This window comes from Manihot esculenta, chromosome 5, assembly GCF_001659605.2.
Source record: "Manihot esculenta cultivar AM560-2 chromosome 5, M.esculenta_v8, whole genome shotgun sequence".
NCBI lineage: Eukaryota > Viridiplantae > Streptophyta > Magnoliopsida > Malpighiales > Euphorbiaceae > Manihot > Manihot esculenta.
In genome coordinates this window covers 22,842,855-22,853,559 of record NC_035165.2, presented here as the reverse complement: position 1 = coordinate 22,853,559, position 10,705 = coordinate 22,842,855, and the positions used below count along the sequence as shown (strand labels likewise).

At 35.8% G+C, this 10,705-nt stretch overlaps 1 protein-coding gene and 1 pseudogene across 1 annotated transcript in view; both read left to right on the top strand.

Annotated features, from left to right (window-relative positions):
* The first annotated feature begins 20 nt into the window (after positions 1 to 20).
* LOC110615196 lies at positions 21 to 3,202 on the top strand (annotated as a pseudogene).
* Positions 3,203 to 7,342: 4,140 nt separating this feature from the next.
* Positions 7,343 to 10,705, top strand: part of LOC122723699 (basic proline-rich protein-like) — a 39,667-nt gene continuing 36,304 nt past the window's right edge. Inside the window, exon 1 of the mRNA XM_043956800.1 lies at positions 7,343 to 7,391. Within this exon, the coding sequence (XP_043812735.1) occupies positions 7,343 to 7,391 (49 nt within the window). The remainder of the gene's footprint in view (positions 7,392 to 10,705) is intronic.

Below are 10,705 nucleotides of genomic sequence, written 5' to 3'. Positions count from 1 at the left end.
CGTGGCGTTATGTGATTTGCTGAACGACCTGTTTAGCAGTTGGCGGAGCTCTCCAAGATAACAGTGTGAACTGTGAAGAAGCACTGTATACTGCGTCTTAATCCACCGGAGCCACCGCGAAAACGGTGGTTTGTGCTGTCGACAGGCAAGCCAACTTGATTTCAATATAAATTGGTACTTGCTAGGGTTTAGGTTTCGGATTTTTCCTGACCCAGATTAGGCTTATACTAAACATATGGAGACATCTCTGAGATATGGTGGAGACTCCAAAGCTCTGAGAATCCATGCCAAAGAGAAATGAACTCTTGATTCTAAAACCCACTTGCAGGTGAATTCATCACTCGTTGCTCTACTTCTTTATATTTGTTTCTTTAAGCCCTTTCTTTTTCTGTTTCACCTACACATCATTGATTAACCCTTTGTTTGGATCCTTAACTGTATAAGGGAATTCAAGAGAAATTAATGTTTGATTTTTTGAGGTATAGATTCTACATAACTTTATTATTTGTTAAAATTGCTTCATTCCTTGCAAAGCCTGTGAATTTTGTATTGCAAAAGGCAGAATTACGGCCATCTTCGACTTTCCAAGTGCTTTAACTACTATTTATTGGAGTTCTCATATGATCTTGGCTTGGCATTAATTTGCTTTTCACATAATTGTGATTAGGTTCATGGAGCTCTAGATACAAGAATTGGGGCACCAAACTATTTTAGTGCAATGATAAGACGCTTTTATCCTGATGTATGCCTTGCTTCTCCCTGTAGTTACATTATTATTATGTGTACACTGAGTATGCAAGTTGTTAAATCCTATAAAGTTTAAAATATCTACATGTATATCTATTTGTTGAATAATTATAGTCATTGGCCAGCCTTGCTGTGGGATTGCAATATGATAAACATGAGAAGCTCACATACAGAATGCGTGCGAAGAAAGCCTTCCATGTGACAAATGATGGCTTATTAAGCTTCAAGATTAAGGGATGGTGCAACATTGACAAAGACTTGAAAAAGGTTAGTGTTTTATTTGGTTCCTGGTGAAACTTCTTGGAAATGTAATTGGTATATAAGGATTGTTCATTATGGCTCCAATCATTTTAGCCTGACTGGTGCCATTGGCTTGGCTGTCTACAGTTTGTCTTCCATATTCTTAATGAATTTAAAATGCTGGACAGCTAAAAATTTATAATCTTTTCTGTTTTTTCTAACTTCCGTGTGCAATTAATATCTTCTGGTATGCTGTTGATAGAGGAAGTCAAAAGGAGCTGCAGAATTTTCATGGAGCATAATTAATTTTCAGAAAGACCAAGATGTTAGGTTCAAAATTGGATATGAAGTGGTTGGGAAGGTATATTTCCTCTTATCACTGGTGCTTAAGGTCTAGAATTGTGTTTCTTATGCTTTGCTATAACTCGTCATCCTCATATTCTCCCCATGACAAAGTGCTCTCAGCTTGCTCTATATAGTTTATTTCAGTAGTATTCCTACCCATTATCTTTGCACATGTCATTTCAGGTCATCGCTCTAGTTTTTTTATCTCTCCATCCCCCTCTCTCTATATATATGAAGAAGAGGATGAAAAAAAAAATGTTAATCCTACAAAACTAGAACGCGGTCTTCCAGTTTATATCATTTTAGTTGGAATATAGACTTCAGCTTCTAGTTGTCCATTAGGCATAATACTTACTACAAGTATGTGACAGTCGTACGGTGCTGCACAAATGAGGGACCCTTGTCCACACCTGTTTTTCATGTTGCTTTTGAAGCCCCTTTCCAAAATAAAGTTTTTTTTTTTTTTTTTTTTTTTTTTTTGGGGTGGGTGAGGGGGGGGAGTGGTGGGGGGTTGTTATATGCGGTAGATCAACCTAGTGGGATAATAGCTTCCATGTTAAAAAGAAACCCTTTGTAGCTTTCACCATTTAGCATACTTTATCTTCAATTTCCTCATTTGCAGTTGAATTCTAAGCTTAACTTCTTATGCTGCTGTTTTATTAATCCTTTTTTCTGCCTTCAGGTGCCTTACCTGCAGATTAGGGAAAATAATTGGACCCTCAATGCTGACATGAATGGTAGATGGAACATAAGATTTGATTTGTGAGTCAGAGTTGTCATATCTTTGGAGGTGAGTTGTGTAACTGCACAGTGCCGATTGTTTTCAATTCTGATATATGCATAGAATTTATGGGCAGAATAAACAACTGGCTCCTTTTGAGACATGGATCCTTAATTGGTTTTGAGGGCCACTATGTCAAGGCCTCTTGATTTAAAACTTGTTATCTACAGGAGAAGTTTGAAACCTTTGCTCATATCTTAGGCTGGATCTTTTAGTTAGCTCGTGCATTAAAAGTCGTTCCTATGTTAGAGTTAGGTGAGTGCAAGATTGCAGTAAACAAAGGTGAAGGTCACTCCAGGTATTTCGAGAGCACCAGAATCAAATGTCTTTGTGCTCAATTCTGTTCTTCATTTTGGTTACCATCACTCTTGGATGTGAAATGAAGTCGTTAAAATTACTTATTTTCTTTTAGCTTCTATATAGTGAAGAATTTTCTTCTTGTAAACGTCTTTAAGTCTGTTTTTTTACCATATACAAGTGCAGCCAACTCTTTGTTTAGCATTTGCACATTTAGAAAGACACTTAGGGCTAGCATTTCACTAACCAAGACTGCCCACGTTTCTAGCAGGCATGATACATGAGGTGCAGATGAGTGAGTTTTGTGTCAGTCTAGCAAAAAATTCTGAGGAAAATGTTGTCACTGTCATACTGGACTGATTTTGAAGGACAAAAGCTTAAACTTCTATTACCTAGGAACTATGATTTTTCCCCCTTTTTTAATGTTAAAAAGCCTTTTTTTTTTTTGTTTGAATTTTTGTATTTGCTTTGTAGATTGAAGATTTTACATGTCTTTCTATCAAACAGGCATTGCCTAACTATGTGCCTATGGAGATGCCAATGCACACAGCACATGAGATAAAGAGGAGAAGTTTATCATTAGTGGTTTAGATGAGGAGTTAGAATGAACAGATTCCTTAAATAAAAGACGGAAGATATGAGTGAGTGGGTATATTATGTCAACTTGTGTGGTTGCAACTCACTTGGAGCTTCGGATCATAAACATAAGAGAGGTTGTAGCAGAATTTGACTTGCTATTTATGTAACTCATTTTATGGCCAATGCAGTCGGAATACAGATTTAACTTGAATTTTGATATTCTTTCCTTTGTGCTCTCTTTCCTCTAGGGGTGCCCATGGGGTAGAGTTAGAGTGGGCATTCGATCGATTCGGTTTAAAATAAAACTGAATTAAATAAATTAAAAATTAAAATTTTAGTATTTATAAAAATCGAATTGATTTTAATCAGAAATTGAATCAAATTGAATCGATCTGATTCGATTCGGTTTGATCGATTTGAATTTTTAATAATTTTTTTTATTTTTTACATTTTATTTTTAATATTTTAAAATTTAATTGAAATATTTTAACAGTATTGAATTTATCTTTAATAGGATTGAATTTCTCTATATTATTGAAAATAATATATTATTATTACTAATCGGTTTAGTTTGATTTTTTAATTTTTTTTTGATCGAAATCGAATCAAACTGAAATAACTGAAAATTTTAAAATTAAAAATTAAATTGAATTAAAATAAATAAAAGGCTAAATCGAAATTTTAAATTAATTTGATTTCATGAATTTTTTCAATTTGAATCGAATATTGATTGTTCTTAAATATAATATTTCTTATTTTAAATTTTTATCAGTTTATAAACTGTTAAAAATAATATTTTCAAATTCAAACTTAAATTTGTTTAATCTATCTAAAGTTTGTGGCATTCCTTGTTATTAATTTTTAACGGTTACAAATAATATTTTTAAATTCAAACTTAAATTTGTTTAATCTATTTAAAGTTCGTGGCAATCCAGTTTAAACTAAGGTAATTGTATATTGAGTAATTTATAACAAAATTTCTAATATTTGATAAAATCTATTATTTAATCTATATTTATGTGAATTTTACGATTTAAATTTTATTATTTAAATATATTTTTCAACAAACCAATTCGAATTTATAAAATGAATTTTAAACATATTATATTTCTCTATTCAATTTACATTTTAAATTTATAAAACACATGAATTATGATTAAGTGAAAATAATTGATAGTGAATAAAGTGAATAAAAAATTTTTTCACTAGATATATTAATTATTTAAAAGAGCTTGTTACTTTTTATATTTTTAAAATTTAAAATTTTATTTATTTTTATTATAAAAAAGTGTATATAAAACTTTCCTTTAACTATTTTTCTTCTATCCATTTTTTGCCTTTCCTCTTTTTTTTTTTTTTTTTTTTTTTTCTCTTTTCAGTTAAGTATTACGATAGTATCATGATTGTTAAGATATGATAGTTTATATTTATTATATTTTAATATTCTATAATTTTTATTATTTAATTAAATTTAAATGAGATTATCAGTTGATGTATAATAATAATTATTATGGACGATTTCAAATTTTATAATTTATAATAAAAATATATATATAACATAATTTATTGAAAAATATTTTTAATTAAATAAATAATAATTTTATATTTATTAAAATATGTTATTATGCTATATTTTCTTATTTATTTTTAATATATATATTATTTTTAATTAATTTTTTAAGTTTTAAACCAATTTTACAATTTCATTCAATTCTCCATTTATGAAGTAAAAATTTTAATAAAATTTTAATTCGAATCTCTATTTAACAATTATGGCCCATATCATTTTAATAATAAATAATTTAATCTCTAAAATTTTATTCGGTTAATAAAATAATTTTTTATTATAATTTAATGTTAAACTATAATAATGTTGCCTTTCAAATTTCACTTTTTATAATAATTTTATTGTTTTAATTTTAATAATTTGTAATAATTTAATTTTTATAACAATTTAATATTTTTAATTTAAGTTAACTTCTTCAGGATTAACAATAAAATTAATAACTATTTTATTAAAAAAATTGAATATTAAATTATTTATTATTAAACAAGCAGCGACTAATGTATGAGTTTTGTTAAATGTCAGAGAGTGTAATATAAATTACCCTTATATATTTGATGAGCCAATAGCCACACCCATAAATTTTAGTAGAGAACCGTAATGATTAGTACCGGTCGATGCGGGTGGTTGCTAGTACCAACACTGATTTTATGCGCCTCTGCAAATTTTTGTTTTTTTTTTTTTAATAAGAAGAGATGTTATTCATGCAAAGAAAGTGCTTACAAACGGAGGAAATATATCAAACCAAATACCTTTCTGTAAAGTACTAGAACTAAATTTAGTAATTTTATGAGTAAGCTCATTATCACTACGATTTACATAAATAAATCTCACAATAAAATCAGTCTCATTAACTAGAAACTTACAATCTTGAATTATAAAATTAGTATTTTATATATCTAGAGCCAAATTTGATGTTAAAACCTTTACTGCAACAGTACAATCTGTTTCAATCACAATATTTCTTTAAAGGGTAGACTTCAACCAGTTAAGGACCTTCCTTATAGCTACCAGCTCAGTATCTCGAGGGCTTAAAGACTGAGGTATCATAGGCATTTTGCATGCCAAAAACTCACTATTATCATCTCTAATAACTCACTCAATACCTATCTGTTCTGCACTCTTTGTTGAGGTATCAACATTAGCCTTTACCATCCTACAGGAAGAGCAGACCATGCTCTTTGTTGAAGTTGAGACTGAATCACCATTGCTAGAATAATAACTGGGCATTACTCCAAATTTGAACAGCTGCAGAAGTTTGTTGTTGCCATACACATTTATTACGTGCTTCCCACAAACACTAGCACAGTACTAAGGCCAACACAATATCACTACCATTAAACAGATTTAAAACCTTCCATAACCATTTAGTAAACGTAGCATAGGGAGAAAAAAACCAGCCGAGATACGAAGCCCTCCATACTTGCCTAGCGAACGGGCAAGAAATCAGTGCATGAAACACTGTTTCTGATTCAACCAAACAAAAGGAGTAGACATCCTGATTAGGTACATGCCTCGATACCAAAACTAACCGGACCGGTAAAATATTACTACAGGCACACCAAATGAAATTCTTAATTTTGGGGATTAGCTAAAATGACTAGATCTTCTTCCATAACTGTTGCTGATCGTTCATTACTACAAGAGACTCATCCCATGTTAGTGCTTTATAAGCACTTTTTACAGAATAGAAACCATTAGTAGATAACCTCCAATATAGAGAATCTAGCTGCGAAATACTGGGTAGTGGTAATGATAAAATAAGATTTATATCTCTGTCATTGAAAGCTTGTGAAAGTACTTCCCTATTCCATGTGCCATCTTAAATGAGATCACTATCATAATGGACTCCAACAGAAGTTTCAAAATCTGATGTAATTAAAGGGTTCTCTCTATCAGGCAACCAAGGCTCAAGCCAAATGCGCACCGCCGAACCACTACTAATGCGCCATGAAATTCCTTGACGAAGGAGACCCTGCGATGCACAAATGCTAGTCCAGACAAAACTAGGGTTTGTACCTTTTGGAGCATCTAAGAAGGAGACAACAAGATGGCAACGTGCTTTTAATAATGAGGCCACCAAGGAGTGAGGATTCAAAATCAAATTCCAACCAACACGACCCAGCATTGTCAAGTTGAACTCCCTAAGCTTTTTAAAGCTAAGACCCCCACCAGTTTTAGGCCTAGCTAATCTTTTCCAAGACATCCAATGGATGCCTTTATCATGATTTTTCCCTTTACCCCACCAAAACCGTGCCATAATCTTCTGCACATCATCTCAAACAGCTTTAGGTAATAAAAATATACTCATAATATAATTTGGGAGGGCTTGTAAAACTATTTTAAGCAAAATCTCTTTCCCTGCTTGAGATAAAAACCTGTGACTCCAAGAATTAAGCCACTTTCAAACTCTATCCTTCAAAAAATGAAAGAGCTCTGCCTTATTTCTACCAACATTCATGGGCAATCCCAAGTAATTTCCAATGCCGTCTCCTTCAACAATATGCAAGAACTCACAGATGGCCACTCGTCTAGAGGCAGACACATTAGCACTATAGCAAATAATAGATTTATTAAAGTTTATAACATGCCCAGATATCCTTGCATAGCTATCAAGTACCTCTTGAACAATCTGAGCCTCACTAATTTCGGCTTTGAAAAAAAGGAAGTTGTCGTCGGCAAAGAAGAGGTGAGTGATCTGAGATGCACCAGTAACAATGATACAACCGTGAAGAGCATTGGCAGCCACTTGTGCTCTAATCATACAAGACAGGCCCTCAGCACATAGAATGAATAGGTATGGTGACAGTGGGTCTCCCTATGGAACTCCACGCTGCGGTGCTATAGGACCTAATAGTTGTCCCTGATAGAGCACTTGATAAGACACATGAACCAAATAAAGGGCCACTCCAAGCGGTCATACGCTTTGCTAATATCTATTTTCAAAGCCACATAGCCATCCTTTCCCTGACGACGACTTCTCATATAATGCAACACCTCATAAGCTACAATAGAATTATCAAAGATGCTTCAGCCCGCAACAAAAGCACTCTGTGAGGGGGAGATTAGATTCGGCAAAACAAGCTTCAATCTATTAGTGATCATCTTCGATATAATTTTGTAAAGAACCTGACACAAAGTGTAATACCCGGCTAGACTCCGGTATCGGAATTCCTACCGTCCGGTGGAATCTCGGATGTCGAAAACCTCTAGAAGGATAAAACCATGTTTTCATAAGATGTTTTAATGTATTTTATGGTTTTAAGCAAGAAAGGAAATGAGTTTTGCATGAAAATAACCTTGGAGGAAGACCCAAGTTCGGCCGCCGAACCTCAAGTTCGGCTGCCGAACATGCATGCATTTCGGGAGTGCTTTAGGCCCCCGAAGGTATGAGAGAGGGAAGTCCAAGTTCGGCCGCCGAACCTTATGTTCGGCCGCTAAACATGGCATGCATGCGGAGGCACGTTAGGCCCCCGAAAGTGGCCTGGCCAACCACCTATAAAGGGGTCCCCATGTCCGAACGGGTGAGCTTTTCTCCCCGTTTTCGGCCAAGGTGAGTTCTCCGCCGTCCCTCATCGATTTTGAGCTTCTTCCTTCGAATCTTCATGATTTTCTTATGAGTTTTCACTTGGTTTTTGAAGATTTCGAGCTTAGATCGAAGTTGTGAAGCTTGGAGACCTCAGGAACCCATCCTCCCCAAATCTCCAAGTTAGGTCACACTTTCTCTCGATCTTCAAGAGGTAAGAGTCGATCTTGAGCTCATTCTATGTCTTAAACAAGTTTTAAGAGGATTCATGGGGTAGAAATGCATGTTTAGTTTAGTTGAACATTGTTAGGTTTTTATGTGAGTTTTGGACAATGTAGGTTGCTGAGTTGCTTGTTTTGTGTTGTTGTTGGGGTTTAGGTTAGTTTGAGACCCCTATGTGTTGATGTATGTGTGTATGTATGATTTGAGAGGGTTGGATGCATGTTTGGAGGTTTGGGAGGCATTTGTGCATGTTGGAGATGAGTTTCTGCCCCTTTGGGAGAACTCAGGTTCGGCAGCCGAAGGGACTTTCGGCCGCCGAACCTGCCTGTGGAGGCCAACTTTCGGCTGCCAAACCCTGCCCCCGAAAGTGGACTTTCGGCTCTGGAAAGGAGTTTCGGCCGCCGAAGGTGCTGCCGAAAGTGGCAGAGTTTCGGCTCTGGAGGGACTTTCGGCCGCCGAACCTGCCGCCGAAAGTGCCCTGTTCAGCCTTCCTTTGCATGATTTCTATGGTTGTTCTATGATGTTTTAGGGGGTTTTTGGGGAGAAGTTTAGAGTTATGTTAGTCTTTGTTTGGTATCTCATTTGAGTCCATCTGTGTAGGTTCGGACCTGAGGAACCAAGGACCTCAGTAGTGAGATACCTGCTTCAGAGTCATTAGAGCTTCAGCCAGAGGTGAGTGGAATAACTCTTTATGTTTCAAAGCACATAAATAAATTCTGAGCATGATACATGCATCACGTATGCCATGAGATATACTAGGTTGTTTGCATTAGAATTCACGAATATGTTGCATCGCATAACTTGATGATGATGTGGATGGATGTTGAATGACCTTTTAGTCCTCGTATGTTATGGTATGATGATGATACGGTATAGATAGCCAGTGAGGCCCATTCTACGCCCCTGGCACTATGTTAAGAGAAAGACCAGTGAGGCCCATTCTACGCCCCTGGCACGATTGGACTATGTAGAGGACTATTGGTGACAAGTCCATCCATGATGTGATTTGTTTGTGATGTGTTGCATTTCATGAAAGCATGAAATTTAAATTGAATGTTTATTTATTCTGCTCACTGGGCTTTATAGCTCACCCCTCTCCCTTAACCCCCAGGTTTGCAGGTACAGGGTAGACCAGGAGGTCAGCAGGAGTAGAGTCATATTTTATATAATAGACAGATGTGGACATGAATATGATGTAATGTAAAAAGTTTAGTATGGAAATGTAATGTGATGATGCTTATGGAAGTTTAGAGTTGTGCTTGACCATAGTATGTTGTTAATCCCTTTTTAGTACATGATCTTAAATGTTTAATGATGATTATGTAAACCAAACTAATGTATGTTATGATACCCCATTGGAGTATTTGATGAGGACTCCAGTGAGAGGTTTTATGTTATGATTTGTGCATGCACAGGTTAAGCTTGGTGATCGAATGAGTGAATGAATGAATGAATGAATGAATAAATAAATGAGAAAGTTTTAAATTTTTATGTAATTGTTGATCATGTATGGGATTAAACAGGTATACAGGATGTATGTTAGGCTTGCTACGGGTCCCGGCGGCCTTAAGCCGATCTGAATCCTAGCGCCGGTAGCGGTCTGATTTTCGGGTCGTTACAGATTGGTATCAGAGCCCTAGGTTCATATGGTCGGACCTAGAAAGTGTCGAGCTCATAGAGGTTATAGAAGGTCAAGCACAATAGGAAGATCATGTCCACTAGGATAAGATGTAGAGTCCTGTCTTGATTGATGATGTGAAATGCCATGATATTATGCATGTGCATGAATGATATGTTATGTATGTGATGCGGGTTCATGTGTTTTCACATGAACTATTTGTTGCTAATGTTATGCTATGTGTGCTGTTTTTCAGTAAACAGGATGAGAGGAACTCATCGATCTGCACGATTGACTGGAGTACCACCGGAGGATGAGGGCATGAGTGCCCGTCCCCCTACATTACCAAGGGCAATGTCTAGAAGGTCTAGCAGGGAAAGAGCAGTGAGAGACCCTAGAAGGTCTTTGGATATGAACAGAAGCAGATCAGTAAGGGGAACAGTTCAAGGAGGAATGTCAGAAGATGTGGGGGATGATATGGATATGGATCAGAGTAGGGATGGCAGCCTTGGAGTGAGTATGTCTGAGGAGGGCATGAGAGAGTCCCAGGGAGGCACTCAGGCCTCGGGATTTGTTCAGCCACCCCAGTACCCACCCTTTTCTCAGCATCCCGGATATTCGATGGGAGGAACATCGGATTATCCCAGTTTTAACCCTTACCCTTCTCAAATGCCATACCCACCTTTTTACCCAATATACTCACAGTACCCTATGTACCCACCCCCATCTTTCTACCCAGGTACAACAAACCCTACCCCAGGGGATGTTGCACCTCCTCCACCACCA